The following is a 19,080-nucleotide window of genomic DNA, read 5'->3' as shown; positions in this document are numbered from 1 at the left end:
AGAAACAAAAGAGGAGAACGAAGAAGAAAGGAGAAAGGAAGGAGGAAGAAAAAAAAAAAAAAAAACAGAGCCAAGCCACAATACTTGTCTCCCTCGCTATCTTGCCGTTCTTTAAAAATGCATTCCGGGGTTTTTGAGAGTATATGTGGGGTGTTTTGATTGTTTGGTAATGTTGCATGGTGTTTTGAGTGTATTTAAGGTGTTTTAAGACTGTTTTGGGTGCATTTGAGTGCTTTCACTGTGTGTTAGATGGTTTTAGGTAAATTTCACGTATTTTGAGTGTGTTATGAGGTTGTTTTAAGTGTCTGGTGTGTTTTGATAATGTTTGAGAAGATATTTAGGTGTCTTATGGCGTTTTGAGTGTTTCTCTCTTAGGATAATTTTGAGTGTTTTAAGTGGTTTGGGTTATATGTTGATGTCTTTTGGGGTGTTTGGGTGTGTTGTGTGCTGTGTGGGCGATTTTGGTGTATGCTGAGTGTTTCTAGTGAGTTTTGAGTATGTTTGTTGAAATTTTGAGGAATTTCGTGGTATTTTGAATGTGCTTTGGATTAGTTTTGAGTGTTTTAAGTGGTTTGGATATGTTTGAGTGTGTGAGAGCGGTGTTCTGGGGGTGTTTGGGTGTGTGTGAATCTTTTGAGTCTGATATTATATACATTCATAAGTATATACATAAATCCATCCATCCATCCATAGATACATACATACTTTATATTATTATGAATGATAACAAAAAAGTAAGAAACTTCTTCATCCTTTCCCGTTAAAAGAAATAGTTAATAATGACAGATTGATAAAAGGATTAATCTGTATGTCAGATAATTTACGTTAATGTGCAATATTCTTAGCCCACCGTACAATGGCCACCTGTGTTTGTCCTAGTCCTTCGACTCGTCACTGCTGCCCAGAGTTGCCATTTTAGCGGAAAAAGTGCTAAATCTAATTACTTTTTGTCTCTAAGTAACTAAATTTTCAATTTGGTTACTCAGAGACTTTTTTTTTTTTAGCTGCTCTTCATTGAATTTGTATGTATTTTTACTTATGTAAAATTACTACCCAGAGGAACAATAACTAAATAAATTTGCAAGTTGTGTGATGGTTGCACTGAATAAAGAAGAGAAGTTGGTGGGGGAGAGAGATGTTCACAATCAAACCGACAAATCCTTCGGGTCAGGCTGCCACATATTCTCAGTCTAAACATCACAACACACTAAAAATACTTATTGGAATTACTCCTACAGGACTCATAACATTTGTGTCGCGTATGTATGGAAGTAACACGTCAGACCGCTATACTGCAGAAGCAGAGTTCATTCATAAAGTTGAACCAGGTGATGCCATAATGGGCATCACCTGGGGTTTCAACATTGGTGATCTAGTACTCCATGCAGCGTGGTGCAAAACTACACATCCCACCATTTATAAGGAAAGAAGCCAGTAAAGGCAGGATGCTCACACAAAGTGAAATTGCTAAGACAAGAGATATAGCACCAGAACATATACGTGTCGAGCGAGCGATTGGAAGAATGAAACATTTACACTATTAGGACAGACAATTCACCAAAGGATGTGGCCCATCATGGATCATATTGTGAAAATAATTGCAGCATTATGCAATTTGTGTAGATTTGACTGAGAGCAGCTATACAAGGCTCATTATAACCACCTAAAGCTTATCTATATGGTTATGTAAATAAAACTTGGGTGTTAGGGACCCATGTGTGAACATCTGTCTACCCCAACACTCTACCATGCAAGTGTCGTGCTCCGAGCTGTTGCACGACGTTGCACAAATTGTCTAGCTACTGGCTATAAATAGTCAAAGGTTTTTTCTATCTTTAATTAACAAAACTAATATCTATACATAAGGTGTTCGATACGGCGCCGACAAGTAACAATCACAACTCTTTCTGTTGCCTTCTCCACTGCAATTATTACAATTTCTCTTACAAACATCCTTAAGAACTGCATTAATTTCGTAGATATTCTCGCATCAAAACGGATTTCACTTCAACCATCATCCACAATATCTTCATAACGTATTACAACATCTGAACCCGGTGCTTTATTTCTCCGTAAATCTCATACGTAGTACGTACAATATTACCCCTTTTTCCCAGCTACCCGTATATAAGGATGACCTTTACTTGGTACATGAATGCAAGCAACCACATGACGTACCACCAAATATATTACCATACACATATAATTACCAGACTCCGTTCAACAAAATGACAACGTAACACCACCGAAATATAATGACAAATATTGATATCTCCACACAAGTGACTTCCCTCAAATAATCTCTTTCTCTTGGTACCCATACATGGAACCACGTTAACTTCGTACACAATTACACACTAGTAAATATGTTATGTAACTTATTCGTCAGAGCAACACACATGCACATACGTAGGTAGCCGTATACAAATTCCCTTACTCATAGATGAAAACGCAAGTATATAACGACGTCATTATGAACCAAAGTACAACCACATAAACCATAATAAACTAATACCACATAATACCTAAACCTCCTATCATGCTTCTTCCTCCATTCTAATTTACCTCAAAGACTGCATTGCAACTTATAAGCTCCACTTACTGGTTATATATGAAGTACAAAACGCCGCCCTCAGCTATGCAGCCGAGGGTGGCCCGCTTAGAGCCGCGGTTGTCCTCTCTGCTTCCTCTCTCCTCTCTCTCTCCTCTCTCTCTCTGCCCCAAACCTCTACAATTTCCCTTCAGGAACTTATGGGGGCGTGTCTTGACCCACACAACACGCCCCTCAGAATGTACCATTCACCAATCAAGTACAAGCTCAAATGAACTCCACGTGTGGTACGAACAACATCCAAGACGACAACACTACCACTGGATGTTTACATGACCTGGGCGACACATCTGCCCGGGCTGCCCTGGGCCAAACGGCCTGGGTCATTAAATGTTTCCCTTTGACCCTCCTGCCCCTCCTACTCTCTTTTATGGCTGGATACGGTTACACACCGCATACTGGCGAACTAGCATACTTCCATATATCTTCATTTCTTGTTTCTTATATTTTTCATATTTCACTTATGATGTGCTTATCTGACACAAGTCTTATCACCTGTGTAATTTTAAAGGGTATGTAAAGGTATTTATTTCTGTATAACTATTTGTTAATAAACATGTATGAATCATTGTGGTATGGTAAATCATTATTGAAAATGAAGAACACAGACTTTATTCCTGAAAAGAAATTTAGAATGTAAAATAATACAAATTTAAGTACCATCAAGAAAAAAAACAATATACTTACACACCATATACAGATACAACACTGTGCAAACAACTACAGTATATACAAAACAACCACACAAGGCAGAAACAAATATGCAGTCATTATGAAGAGAAGCTCTTAAATATTATTTTCCTCTGGAGTTATTTTTGATTTTAGGAGATTTGGCAGGATAAATCTATAATAAAAATTCATGGAAATTTCTGAATTATTATCAAAGAAAACTTTGTCAAAATATATCCTTTGGACTGTTAAATGGGGAGTTTTTTGTGTGAACATTACAATATCACACCCAGGGCCGTTTCTAGCTATAGGCGGACAAGGCGATTGCCTAGGGCCCCCAAGCCACCAGGTGGCTCCCTGGATAGCTTGGAAAATTTAAATTTTCTAAGTCACCCAGGGGCTCCGACGAAAAATTGAAATCTAGGGCCTCCCCAAACATCATCTTGCCTAGGGCACCCACAAAGCTAGAAACGACCCTGATCACACCAATCCATCTCGGAAACACCTAAATGTGATTGAATTTGTGTGTACCAAGGAGAGGGATTTTTCAGTACAATGTTATCATTTTCCCCAATGGTTACATGGTAGGTATTAAACAGAGCTATTTCCCTGCCACTAAGAAATCTGTACTTATCACTATAAGGGCATTTCACTTCTAATAATCCTTTGCCACAACATTTGCAACTGACAATACCATCAGGAGTTGCTCGGAGCAGTCTTTATTTATAAAAAAATCCACACCCTTGAAATTTGAATTGTTTGTGTTTTTTTTTTTCATTTCATTGATGTATAGCTTCTTTGCTATGGGCTCTGTTTCCTTACCATATTTAGTACTCAAATTTCCTTTCAAGACTGAGAGTTCCATTATTTCACTGACAATGTAATTTTTACTATCGCTGCCCTTGTAGTGCACTGCCTAATAAAATATTGTAGATGTCAAGGCTCCAACTCTCTCCAACTGGTGGGTCTGTTCAATCTAGCTGGGAAAAGCACTTGTCCATAACGGTGCACGTTGAGCCATAAATGCACGAAAACTTTCCCCTGGATTGAGTTAGTTGCAAAGGTACAGGCTCTGTAATGTTCTGATTGAGGGATTATTGAACGTTCTGTTGAGGTGTCCACCCTGCAAATCATTAAATGCAATTAAACATTTATAAAAAGGCAAATGAATTATCTCCAGGGACGGAGGAAAAACATGTTGCCAACATACAGTAGACTTTGTTATGAATGAAAGCTCACAATGCTGGTACTAAGAAGTATGAATGCAAAAAAACGTAAGACAGCAGTTGTATTAAAATCCTATTAATGCTGAATGCCATAAAGATTTACTAGACTTATTGCCAGAAACAAGTAACATACTGAAAACATGCAGCAAACTGGTTTCCAAACATTAAATGCAAACCAACTCCTTTCAGACCTTGAACCCAAATTCTTCAGGATCTGCGTTCATGAACCAGCCATAACAAATTGTTGCTATTAAAACATACCTGGGATCTAGATAGACTGCCTTTATATGTTTGGTGTTGGGACGAAGCTTGTTCCACGTACATGGGAGATCAGTGCAGGTTGATGCTGAAGCATGATCCCTCTACGTGCCACAAAGTCTTCAATGCCAAACATTAGGGCCACAACATTCTTGCAACTCCCACCATCTCTTCAAAGTAATAACAAAACAAAAACAAAGTGAAATGGTTTTAACCACCAGTGAAAGTTTCAAGCTTTAAAAAGAAATATTTTTAATGGTTTGGTTAGGTTTGGTTTGGTTAGGTTTTCATGATTGTCGAAGGGAAGTCTTGTAGAAGAGATATGTGAAAAACTAGTAGTGTTTCTTAAGGAATGTAATGAGATACTTCATGGAACATTAATATAACAAATCTTTACCAGTTGTTTCATATGAAATTTAAGAATTTTTTCATGTAAGAACTTCCTATCAGCCTACATTATTACTATATTAATTGAAAGTTACTATGTTCATAAACAAATCACATGTAATGTCCATTGTACTTACCCTATGCACTGACAGCCAGCAGTCTCAATCGTTCCTGTGTTGTTCAGTAGAAGCCACACTTGGTATGGCTTTTCAGACTGTGCAATCTGCCTCCTGCACAAGGCCAGTACATAGGTCATGTTGTGTTCCTCTTGCCTCATTTCCACTTTATCAATGTGCTTCTCCATGAATAGCTGATACCCCTTTCTTTTTCTTACAATATAGCTCGTTCTGAGGACCAACCTCCCTTGGAAAGGAGATAAACCAGGCATTTGGCTGATGTCAGGTGAGAAATGGATGTTAAGTCTGTATCCCACGAGGTTTTGGTAAGTGGGTCTGGAAACAATATTAAATTTTCGTTTAGGGAAATCGTTCTTCTTGAGGTAGCAGCTGCCTCAAGATCACTTCCTTTCAGTTATGCCTTGATTAGCGATGGCCTTCTCAACCATACAAACCAGATCAGATAGCTCTTGCTTTCAGGAATGCCCTTAAATCCGCTGAAGTCCAAGATGTTGGCGTTGAGAAATTCATTTTTGTTTTGGAGGTGGTGCAGGGTGCGGTGTAAGCGCATGTGTTGTTGTGGCCACGGTCCAGATATACAAGGTCTTCAATCCGTGCATCCACGGTCACGTGTCTATGACTCATGTGAGCCCCGGGTCGGTGTGATGCAGGGGCCCAGCTAGCCAGTCAGACCCTGACCCCTGCCCATGTCACACGCACCCAAGCAACCGTGCGCCAAGCCATAATCTGACCTTGCCATCTTGAGACCAATTTTTATTTTATCTTTATAATGCCCAATAGTTGTGCTGTGCGTTGCTGCCATAATACAAAATGAAAGACAAAGCCATACCTACATTGCACTTTTCCATACACTCATCTAACTGATCCAGAATGATCTCAAAGTAATTATTTTGGTTCATACGAACATTCTTAAGGAAAAACACTACTTTTCCAAGACCATAGTAAGAAAAACAACCCCACACCATCAAAGAATGTGGGTATTTTACTATGTGTGTTGTGTAGCAAGTCTATTGGTTAGGTGAGCATGTGTGAAGTAAGGTTTTGAAAATAAGCGACAACTCCGGTATCCCAAGTTTCACATATCTCCACACAGTCGTTTCACTCACTCTATCCAGCAAAACAGGGTTCCTGGCTTTAAGTTCCTTGCTGTGTATGCAAGGGTTGGCCTCAAGCTGTCTTCAAATAATGTTCAGAGTTTTCTGCTTCACACTGCACTTACGCCCCTCAGGCTTGTGAGGTGGTGGCGAAGCGTCTCTTCCTTTCTCACGAAAAATTTTGGTCCAACGTTGAACAGTTCTGAGAGCTATGCCAGTGTTCGCAGCAATTTCTTGATTTGACTTGATTTGACAAAGGCACAAATAACTGAGATTTGGACCTTACTAAATAGTTTTCTAGGTCTCATAATAAGTACTAACAGGGCAGAATGGTAAGCTAACGCATCCACAAAAAGGGGCCATGATGGTGAGGGGTGAAAGAAAATTCAAATTCAAGCACACGAGCGACAGGCGAACGTTGACTGGGGCTCACGTGACGTATATGCGCTGCCGAGACCAAAATAAGCCAACCGGATGGAACCATGCGTGCTTTGGGATCCGAGGGGTCTTCAAGCGCACGGGTTCGAATCCTGTCCACGGTCCGAGTGTAGGTTGGACTTCCTCACTCGGGGCAACGGTTTCCTAGCGGGTGGGCTTTGAGATAGGAGGTACCCCAAAAAGTATCTCCTTTAGCCCATAAACTCCCGTGAATAGTCCACATGGTATCTGGACCATGGTCGCCAGTTAAAAAAAAAAAAAAAAAAAACTTGCTCTAGTTTACCCACCGAAGACGATGGAACAGAGGAAGGGTATGATGAGCATGATGTCCCGTCATTGTCGTAAGATCTCTTTGGGACATCCTTAGACATCACAGGCTCATTGGACATGAATATGGAGGGGCCTCCTCCAACACCAGGAGTGAATATCCACCTTCAGACCCCCCGGAAGGTGGACGTCCTTCGTTTTGCGTGTCCTTTTTGAACTGAAATACTCTCAACCGTTACGACAGTCGTATGCAGTCGCAGAAACCTGGCCTGTACAACCGTCGGGGGCGTCGTAGTAAAAAAACAAGCTGAAGTGTGATCCCAGCATTAGCGACATTTTGCTATCCATCTAAACTAGATAGAAATATAGTAACTGAAAGTTGGCAACTCTGTCTGTATCATGCAAAGCGTTAGTGATGGTTGGTGGTGGCGGTGGTGATGTGAGCGAGAGATATTAAACTATTTTTAATCATTCACTTTCTTTATGCATTGTCTCCTAAAGATATAAATTAAGATTACTTTGCTGCCATTTCTTGTTTAATAGTATATATATATATATATATATATATATATATATATATATATATATATATATATATATATATATATATATATATATATATACATATAGAAATACACCCTTTAGTATCAACATGCATCTGTTTCAGCTGCCTTGAGTATAAATTATTAATTCCTTTCCTTCCGCTCGAAAGGAGAAACTGCCTTACAGGCTCATACGTAAGGCATACAATTTCAAATTTCCTAATCCAATAATACAGTAATTTGAGTTTCTGACATAAAGATTCTTCATGGAAAGGCTTCATTTGATGATACAGTGTGCGTTTATTTTTCTAGGAAATACATCTTAAATATTAATCAAATATTTGTTCTATTAACTAAGTACAAGAAAAATCTTCCTTAGCACTCTCTGAATGTGTTCTAAACCTCTAATAGTTGTGTATGGAACTTATTCTTCGGGCAGATACAGCTCCTCTTCCTCCTCCACATCCAGCTCCGGCAGCAGTATCTCCTGCGGTAGCTCTCTCGCCAGGCCGGCCATGCACAAATGCCTCCTGACGCAGGGGCTCGGGCAGCACCTCTGATCCTCCTGGCAGTACCCGTCAGAGGCACACCATACTTGTTTCTTAGGGTTCCCCTTCGCCAGCACCTGCAGATGGACAGGTGAGAAATCACTTAATCAATTGGTCCAGGTGTTATTCTTATGCTTTTAACTTGGTTTGTTTTCTTGTTTAGAAATAATGTTGCATTTATTCGTTTCACTTCCACATTTCTAGTGACTAGTTTTGTATTGGCACTGTAAGATCGTAAAATCGTACAAACTTACTGCAATGAGCTTAATTATCATTACGAACATAGGAGTTTAGAACAGTGTTGAATTATTACATTCTATGCCGTAATGTTCACTAGAGAATCGTGTGTGGTAAGCCCTCATCCTGTGCAGTCTTATATTGGTTCGGTGAAATCATCTAAGCTCATTGGAAGTAAGGAAAAGGTGCTTTAATGTTACTGAGTTGAGAATACCATGACTTAGTACATTCCACGCCTCAATGCTCAGTATACATAGGTGGTCACTCACCACTGCCGGGGCCGTGCCATTCAGGAAGATGCCAGTGGATTTACAGATCTGGTCATCCTCAGGGGGGCAGTCCAGGGTTGAGTGCAGCTCGTGGTCCCTGGGAACTGTTAGGGAAAGCATGGTGACGCGTGGTAGTGTAGACTATTTCAGTGGTAGTTAACATATCTGACCCATAAGAACATAACAAGACACTCGTTAATCGTCCGTTACCTGTCTCTCTGCTCTCAGGTACTCACCAGGAAGGGAGCCGTCGTCGCAGCAGTAAGGACGCTTGTAGATGCAGTAGTACCGGCAGCTCTCTTGTTGCCAGTCAGGGGCGGTCATCTCTGTACGTGAGTGTTAATTAGAGATTATTTTCTTGCGTGTTTGGGTTTATTAAGTGTGTGTGTGTCTGGGATAGGGAAGGTGCTGTGGCTGGTATTAACTCTTTTCTCTCTTAGACTATTTTCTAAGGCCACATAAATGATCAACCCTTAATGAAAAGCTTTAGTGTGACTTCATCTAGAGCAGGGGTTCTCAATCTTTTTATCGTTAAGAACCCCCTGAGTTATAAATCTATCTATCAGAACCCTCAGTATTATCACATGAAACATGGAAGTCAACATGCAATGGTACTGCAAAGGATTTTATTAGATCAGCCACCTAAGTACCCCTGGAAATCTTATGAACCCCCTGTGGTTTCGCGCTGTCAGGATGGCCACTGTCTATGAGCTACATCATTAGGTCTCTATGACGCTGAACACGTCTATGCAGAACGGTTGGGTTGGCAATAGACAATCTTATTATCAGACTTTGATTTCTAAGTTATGAAAATAAACTCATTTACGGGGCTTCATATGTTCATGGTGTCTTGTAGTCTACTTACTAACCTAGAAGGAAAGAAAATATCATACTAACTTCGAGTTATCAATTGAGGAAGAAGTAATTTTGTCCCAGGAATAGAGCTAGATGGTATATAAAAAAACACAATGCATAGTTATAACCTAACTCTACTATTATAGCTTTTTTTTTGTCGTAGATACATGTTTAGAAATACTTTACCTATCTTGATATCTCCTTATGTGACAGAAGAATATCCAAAAATATACGATATGCAGTTGACCATCTTTTCTGTGAAATATTACGATATCTGTTGAATCTGGCAACTTCAACGGGAGTTTGGGTCCTCTCCTAGTGTTTCCTTATATTTGAAACATTGATATTTACACGTCATTGTGATCAGGAAATAAAGGAAACTAAGTTTGCTTTTTCTAAGAGCATGAAATAGAAAAATTTATGTCTACAAGTGGCAGTTTATGTATAAGACAAGCAAACCTGTGTGCACTCATCCACTCTATCCAGAAGCTTAACTAATTTTCAAAAGTTCCCCAATAGTTACACAACTACCATTGGTCTACTGTTTCTATCCAGTTATCTACAAACACGTACACATTCACGGCAGCAACATGCAAAGTACACTAAATACTCCGGAGCAAAGCTGCCTCACCTTGTTTCATTAATCAGCTAACTCTTGCACACTTTCAGACCAAAGCTATTTTTCATTTACCATCGACGATTTTATATTCGAATCAAAATTAAACGACGATTGAGAACTTTCGGCCTAAAGTTGTTGAGGGCCGTGACGGCCTTGGGCGCCGCACGGGGGAAGGAGGTGGCTGTCGGGTCCGGCCTGGGGCCCAAGGCAGGAACTGGCTGCAGGTCCTGCTTTTCCTTGGTGGCCTCAAGCTTCACTACTAGTCGTCCACTTGCAGCGCCTCACACTAGGCAAGGGTCGCCATAAGCAAGAGATCAATGTCTACCACTCACCGGATGGTGCCGTGAGGGGCCCTAAAGGGGTGATAAGGGCTCCTTGCATAGAATATGATGGTGAGTGGTGTGTACGGGACCTCTGCTTATAATGACACCGGGCTGAACAACTCGCCATGAACGAGGGCACGCTGTGCGCCATGAGCCAGGCACTGACAGTACCAGTGGTCCTTTACATTAGGTTAGGTTAGGTTAGGTTAGGTTAGGCTAGGTTAGGTGAAAAGGACTCACTTTATGACAGTGTTTGGGGAGTGGTGTGTGGCGGGTCATTGCTCATGGCGACCCGTGTGAGGCATTGCAAGGTTGCATCGTCACTGCTCTCATAACCACGGGACTGGGGTTGACCCTTTTGGGTAAAAAGTTTCGTCCCAGTACCTGTGTAGGTAATGATACTTTGGATCGTTTCGCCATCGCCATCGCCGCACCGTTAGCCTCGATAAACGGATCGTTATCCTCGACAAACACATCTTTACCGTGGACACTGGAATCGCAACCTGTCGTGGAATCCCATTGTTAACGTGGACTCATTTTCCTTTGCGGCTTCAAGCTCACTGGTTGTCGTCAACTTGCAGCGCCTCACACTAGGCAAGGGTCGCCTTAAGCAGTCTGCCGTGTCTACCGTCCACCAGATGATGCCGTGAGGGGCCTTTAAGGGGTGATAAGGGCTCCTTGCATAGAGTCTGGTGGTGAGTGTGTACGGGACCTCTGCTTATAATGACACCGTGCTGAACAACTCGCCATGAACGAGGGCACGCTGTGCGCCATGCACCAGGCACTGACAATACCAGTGGTCCTTTACGGGGTGAAAAGGACTCACTGACAGTGTTTGGGGAGTGGTGTGTGGCGGGTCATTGCTCATGGCTACCCGTGTGAGGCGCAGTAAGGTGGCAGCGTCACTCTCCTCGCACTCACGGGTCTGGGATGAACCCTTACGGGGTGAAAAGGTTCGTCTCAGTACCTGTGTAGGCAAGTGAACTTCAATTGCGTCGCAGTGAGGTGGCAGCGCCACTCTCCTCGCACCTAAGGGTGTGGGGTGGACCCTTACGGGGTGAAGGGGTTCGTCCCAGTACCGGTGTAGGCAAGCGAAGTTCAATTGCGGCGCAGGAATGTGGCAGCGTCACTCTACTCGCACTGAAGGGACTGGGTAGTACCCTTACGGGGTGAAAGGGTTCGTCCCAGTACCTGTGTAGGCAAGTGGACTTCAATATTGTGTCGCGAAATCGCATCGTGAGAACTGGAACCGCATCGACATCGTGAAAACCCGCATCGTTACCTTGGTAACTGGAGTTGCATCTTGATCGTGGAAACTCGCATTATTATCGAGGAAACTGGAATGGCATATTTATCGTGGAATGGCATCGTTATTTTGGAAACTCGCATCGCTATCGAGGAAACTGGAATGCCATTGTTATCTTGGAAACTCGGAGCGCTATCGAGGAATCTGGAATCACATCTTATCATACACACTGTTATCGTGGAAGCTCTCGTGATCGTCGTTCGTTTCGTTATCTCTGAATTACTTAATTAGTCTTGGTATTATTCTTAGCCTCCGTAATAATAGAGATGTTGGTCATTTTTATCTTATCTTTTTTACTGTATTTTTTTCAGGGTATAGTTTAGTGTTCTTCAACCTTTTCTAAGTTCGTGCACCTTTTCGAGAAGCAAGGATGACTATAAAAGAAATGCATCAATATTTGTAATTTTCCCCTACTTTAAGACTGAAGATCGATAGATAACATTATTGAATATCTACCTGAATCTATAGTTTTTCGGTCCTAAACAGTCGCTATATAGTGGGAAATATAGGTACTATAACAAAATGCCACATCTGAAACACATCAGGCCCGTGGTCCGTCTAAGTTTAATATATTACTATTGTGAATAAATCGTAATACTTTGATTAATGTCAATAGGAGAGGACCCAAACTGTCACATTTTCAGTGTTCGCAGGTTGGTTTAATTCAGGAGAGAGTCAGCATCGTCTCGCGGTACAGAGTAGTCGTCTCTAAACACTGTATTACAATGTATCTATTGATTTACCATGCTTTTACTCCTTCCAGTATTTTTTCTGTTCTTATTCTACCATGGTATTTCTTTATAGTTACTTGAGTTTATACGACTAACATCATAATATAGAGCAAAACATAATTGTCTGGTGTACCAAGATCTTTAATTTCTAGAGACTTAAATACAGCACGGAACCTTAACACACATTTCACCTCGCTTCTGCACAGGTTAATTCTTCACAAGGAATGAGTAGAGCAATATTTGTTCCGTTTTCTTTATGAGAAACAGAAATAGTCCGAGGGTGCTGCAGTGTTTTCACCACCGTGTTCCTAAGCTCTGTCTTGCCATAGCCTGAACATGGTATTCAGTTCAGTTCAGTTGATAGGCGGAAGTGTAGCCTGGATATCGGCACTTCCTGATGTGTTTTGGTTTGGGTTTTGTCTGGGTCTGTAGCTGTAATTAATTATTATTTAAACTTTTTACTTTGTTATCTTATTTTCCTAAAAAATTATATACTATTTCTTCATTTTCTTCTATACTAGATTTTTCAATAAGTAATTTTCCAATTGGGGTGTTTGGATCTTTCATTGGTGTGGGCTGGGCATTGTAGGAGGAAATGTTTATGTCTTTAGACTATAGATCAGAGGTTCTCAACCTTTTTCTCGTTAACAACCCTCTGAGTTATAAGACCATCTACCTGAACCCACAGTAATTTGACATCAAACAGAATGTTAATTTAGTGACTGACACTAACTCAATAGGCAAAGGTATTCTGCAAAGGATGTATCACTAAATCAGCCATCTAAGTACCCCTGGAAATCTTCTTGTGAACCTCTGGGGGTTCGCAAATTCCAGATTAAGAACCCCTGATCTAGAGCCTTTTGAAAGAAGTGGAGCACGGCTCAAGTGTGTTTGAGATTATGTAGTTATGCCGGCCTGGTATATGGAGAAACATATTATAATTGTTATTGTTGTTGTTGTTGTTGTTGTTGTTATTGTTGTTGTTGTTACTGTTGTGACGCCCCTCGTCAGGTAGGCCAGGTGAGGGGTAGGGATTAATTAAGCTGCACATATTTGATGGGTGGTAATTGCGTGGTCCATAATTACTCATTTCACATCAAAGGCAACACTCAAGGTTTAAGTCAACACAAAAACTCTAATGCTAATAAGCCTCCTGCATAACACATTGCCAGCGTATATGTGTGGCGCAAATAAAATGGAAATAAGAAAAGAAAAAAAATGCTGGAGGGTTATGGGAAACTGTACTATGAAGCTCTCTTATTTTTTCCCCTCTTTTTTCCTCCATCATTAAAAGCTGCATTAATTAGGGAAATTCGCGAGGACTGAGTTTCCATAAATTTGCATGTTGTTATGATGCACTGTTTATTTGATTTCTTTAACTTTTATTTATTTTTTCATCGATGTATTACTTTCATAAACGCTCAATATATATAGCGATGCATTACAAAGCACCGAAACCTTGGAAATTCAGTGAAGCAGTGAATCGCGAGCTAGCTATACTTAGAGTGTGACATTATTACCATTACTTCTTTTTAGAATTCGTCTGCGTCATAATCATACACAAAGCTTTATTTAAGGAGCTGAGGAGAATACAGGAGTCAATTCAGTGAAGTAATGAATCGTGAGCTACTTAGAGTGTGACTATCATTAGAATTACTTTTTGTTTTTGCGATTTATGTGTGCCGTAATCACACTAAGCTTCATTTAAGGAGCTGCGGGGAATACAGGAGTCAGTATAACATACAAGCAGTCAGTAACAAAAGAAAAAAAAAACACAGGAAAATATGAGAGATTATCACGATACCTTAAAAGTTGGCCGCGGAATGTTAGCTAGAACCAAAACAAACATGCGGCAAAACGACTAAGGCATGAAAAAAGTGTAAAAAAAAAAAAGAAGAGAAGGGGAAAGATGTGAAAGGTAAACATGGAGGAGGAGGAGGAGGAGGAGGAGGAGGAGGAGGAGGAGGAGGAGGAGGAGGAGGAGAAGGAGAAGGAGGAGGAGAAGGAGGAGGAGTATAGAAGTAGAAAGCTCACAAGGGAAATCTGAACAGCAGTATGACACCGCAGGAAAGTGACAAGGCGTAACAGATGGAAGACGGGGAGTGTGACGAGAGAAACGCAACACTCTATCAAACCAAACAGTGACGCAGTACTTCGCTAGATGACGCGTGGAGAGTTACGACACTAGACTTGCGTATGAGAGTGCATTGAGTACTGTTGTGAAGATTGCGCCATTGTGTAGGACGTTGTATAGTGTATTGAGAGCTGAAATGCAACCGAATTCACAGGTGAAAGAAAATGACTGTAATTAAAGTGAAAACAAAAGACCCTGAGTGAAGTAGTTTGGTAATTAAAGAATACAATGAGATAGTGAAGTGAAGGAGGACGAGGAGGAGGAGGAGGAGGAATAGGAAGAGAGAAAAGAGAAGCAATAAACGAACTTACCGCGACACGAAACCAAGCAAAATTAAAGAGAAGGTAAAAAAAGGAAAGGAAAAGGAAAATTAAGGAAAATGCATTGTGTTAAGCACCAAAAGAAAACAAAAACTCTTATAGAAAATTACATTATAGTCATCCGTTATCCCTGTCAGCTGTTTTTTTCCCGCTTATCTTTTCACTCACTTGAATTAAAAATGTATACAAAACGGACGCAGATAAATAACCACATAAAAACAAATAAACAAAAGAAATACAGAATAGAGTAAAATAGAGCCCACTGCAAACTCCGACGCATCTCCTCTCTCTCTCTCTCTCTCTCTCTCTCTCTCTCTCTCTCTCTCTCTCTCTCTCTCCCCCCATCTCTGCAATATTTAGTAGCGCGAGTTAAAGTCGTTGGAATGACGCAAGTTAAGACATATCGCGAAAGTTAGCAAACGAACAAGGGTCTTTCTCTTTGTCACACTTCCAGCGCCTCTCTCTCTCTCTCTCTCTCTCTCTCTCTCTCTCTCTGTCTTTTATTTCATTTACATCTTACTTTTATATTCTTTTAACAAATTATATGTTCTCTTCTTACTTTATTGTTTTTTTCTCTTTTTAAATGCAGTTTTGTATTGGCTCAGTGTTGTGATGCGCTAAACTAGTCTGTCTCTACCTTTCTCTTACCTGAAGTGGTAACATCAGCATCATCAGCAGCATCAGCAGCAACAGTAGTAGTATTGGAAGGAGGTGAAGGAGTACACGAGCTTGCCGTCAGCCCCAGCAGGAATAAAAATGCAGGAAGATACATTGTGTTGCTTCAGACTAAAAATAAATGGATAGATAAATGAATAAAAATGAGTTAATAAGTAGATGAATAAAGGAAAAGAATAAGACAACAAAATCAGAATAAATAAACGGAGATAAAAAAAAATTGAACCAACTACATTGTGTTGCTTCAATCTAAAATAAAGAGATAGATAAATGAATAAACAGATTAAAAAAAAAATGAGAATGAAAAAAACGAGTAATAAGTAGATGAATGAATGAGAAGACTAAAAACAACAAAATAGCTGAAGGTAAATAGATCAACTAACAAACTAACTAACTAAATAAGCCAAAACAATAACAATATCACAAAATCAATAAAGAAAATGAAAGCAGATGAGACGGAAAGATAAAATGAATTAATCGACATTACCTGAAATATTAAAAGAAAATGAAAATATATTAACTCGGGCTCCAGGTGTTGCATATTTCAATTTCGTGCATAGAATCACTCATATTTTTTTCCTCCCTGTCCAGTTTAAAATATCAGAGTAACTTTCATGCGGCTACACAAGGAGAAATGTGCGGCTCTCTCTCTCTCTCTCTCTCTCTCTCTCTCTCTCTCTCTCTCTCTTTGATAAGAATAACCACGATAACTTGGTGATATTAGCCAACGAGGTCAGTGAAAGTTATTTAAGGTCAGGAAAGTGAAAATATGTACCAGTGAGATTATATCATTCGGTTTGCTCGTTCATTATTGAATAGGAAAATAGAAAAAAAAGGTAGCTGATTAAAAAATGTGGTGTTATTTCTAAACTATCAGAGCCTATAAAATTTTTAACATATCGTGGTAAAAAAATGCTGAAATGAAATCGTGAGGCTGAGAGTGTTTCTTTTCCTTTATGTATTCATACACAGACACACACACACACACACACACACACACACACACACACACACACACACACACACACACACACACACACACACACACACACACACACACACATGCAGGTAGCAAATTAATAGATAGGTAAATTGAAAACTCTCTTCATACACTCAGATAAACACATAGATAGATAGATGAGTAGATAAATTAATCAAAACACACACACACACACACACACACACGCCCGGTAGCTCAGTAGTTAGAGCGCTGGCTTCACAAGCCAGAGGACCGGGGTTCGATTCCCCGGCCGGGTGGAGATATTTGGGTGTGTCTCCTTTCACGTGTAGCCCCTGTTCACCTAGCAGTGAGTAGGTACGGGATGTAAATCGAGGAGTTGTGACCTTGTTGTCCCGGTGTGTGGTGTGTGCCTGGTCTCAGGCCTATCCGAAGATCGGAAATAATGAGCTCTGAGCTCGTTCCGTAGGGTAACGTCTGGCTGTCTCGTCAGAGACTGCAGCAGATCAAACAGTGACACACACACACACACACACACACACAGGTAGGAAATTGATAGATAGGTAAATTATAAACTCTTCATATACACAGATAGACATATAGATGGATAGATAGATGAGTAGATAAATCATTAACACACACACACACACACACACACACACACACACCTAAGGAACAAACAGCTCACCTTTCAGTCACCAGTCGACACACACAACGCCCGTCACAACACTGAGCTGCGCATGACGTTCTTCCTCTATTTATACTTTCACCTGCAGCTTCTCGGCAGCTCCCCCTCCCACACCGAGTGACAGGCGTCTTTTTACAACTCCTGTATCCACATATGAACGTAGATACATCTGTCTCTCTGTTTTCTTGTCATGTACTGTTGGAAAAGAGTCTAGCGTGGCGTGATGAGTGATGAAAATGCAAAGCTGTAGCTAAATTCTGTGTTTTTAAGTGATAAGTGCGTGTTTAGAAGTTATGAATGAGGGTAAATGGGAACAGCTAGACACAGTATGTACTGAGCCGGCCACGTGAAAATATTATGACTTGCTGTTTCTTATGATTTTTTATGTTCTTGTGTTACGTAAGTGCTCTGGTAGTCATGGATGCAGATAAATTTACTCTCTATATGTTAAGTAGAACGAAGATTAGCAAACTCAGTATATCTATTCTCTGTTATGTTGCTATTTATATGTTAGACCTTATATGTCCTATTGGTTTTCATAACTGCTTAGATATCCAGGAATGTAGGTAACTTTATTCTCTTCATTTACTACCTACGAGGATTAAGAAAATCAGTCATTCTACTCTGCTACATTATTACCTGTACAGAAGACTTCTTTTTAGGTTCTGCTGATTTTTGCAGACCTCAGGTACTACATAAACATCAAAACTCCCGATTTAACCTCTTCAGTACTTGGACGTTTTTTCACCATGAATTTCGGGTGTGATAAAACGATTTTATTTACATTAGAAAGGGTCTATGGAGGTCAGAAGATTACTGGCCAGAGTTTTCACTATTTTAATTCTCATAAAAGTTTCTGAAGCTGTATAAAATCGACAAATAATAAGCAGAATGAATATGAAAACGCGTCACGGTACTGAAGGGATAAAGTCCAGTGATCTGCTATAAGGAGATGAAGTGGAATGAAAAAAAAAAAAAAACTAAACAATCGAAGCTAGTTTGCTGCGTCACATAAAAACACCGTTACTGTTGTCTCGAGTTGACTGAAAGTAAGAGACAGTGAGACAGAAATACAGTGAAGCTTACCGTTCATGTTTAAAGCAGGTCATTTGTATGCTAATGAAGGAATGTTAATACTTGCTGTACTTTAAACTTGTGTGTGTGTGTGTGTGTGAGAGAGAGAGAGAGAGAGAGAGAGAGAGAGAGAGAGAGAGAGAGAGAGAGAGAGAGCGTTGATTCGTCTGCATAATTCTGTCCCGAGTCTGTTAATATATTCGTGGTACCAGTTGCGTGAGATTGAAAAATAAAAGGAAAAAAAAAAATAATAAAAATGAAATGTGTGCGTTTGGGGAATAAAAATGAATAACACCAGTGAATAAATTAAATACTAACGTTATTATCTTACTATTTTTACTATCTTTTTTTAATCTTTTTTATCTTTTTTAGTTTGTTCATGGTCAACTTGTTATAAGTATCCTTTTCATATCTTTTCAGGAATCTTCTTCCTTTTCTGCGTCTTAGGTATTGGACCGGATGAAGCAGGCTGTGTAAATTATTGATTGTGAGAGACGAAGACAATGGAAGGAAGGACCATTTTACTCTTAAAAGAAAGTATGCACATGAACACACACACACACACACACACACACACACACACACACACACACACACACACACACACACACACACACACACACACACACACACACACACACACACACACACACACACACACACACACACACACACACACTCTCTCTCTCTCTCTCTCTCTCTCTCTCACACACA

The 19,080-nt window shown here is 40.2% G+C and overlaps 1 protein-coding gene across 1 annotated transcript; it reads right to left on the bottom strand.

The window, feature by feature from the left end:
• Positions 1 to 7,909: 7,909 nt before the first annotated feature.
• LOC123510619 lies at positions 7,910 to 17,447 on the bottom strand. The gene is made up of 5 exons (XM_045265906.1): positions 17,293 to 17,447; positions 15,620 to 15,757; positions 8,920 to 9,009; positions 8,684 to 8,787; positions 7,910 to 8,254 (listed from the first exon to the last, which is right to left on the bottom strand). Exons 2-5 carry the CDS (start codon positions 15,741 to 15,743, stop codon positions 8,054 to 8,056), a joined length of 519 nt encoding a protein of 172 aa, XP_045121841.1. The 5' UTR covers positions 15,744 to 15,757; positions 17,293 to 17,447; the 3' UTR covers positions 7,910 to 8,053.
• Between the last annotated feature and the right edge of the window lie 1,633 nt (positions 17,448 to 19,080).

Source organism: Portunus trituberculatus, chromosome 29 (assembly GCF_017591435.1).
Source record: "Portunus trituberculatus isolate SZX2019 chromosome 29, ASM1759143v1, whole genome shotgun sequence".
NCBI classification, from domain to species: domain Eukaryota; kingdom Metazoa; phylum Arthropoda; class Malacostraca; order Decapoda; family Portunidae; genus Portunus; species Portunus trituberculatus.
This window is presented reverse-complemented; position numbering and strand designations above follow the sequence as displayed.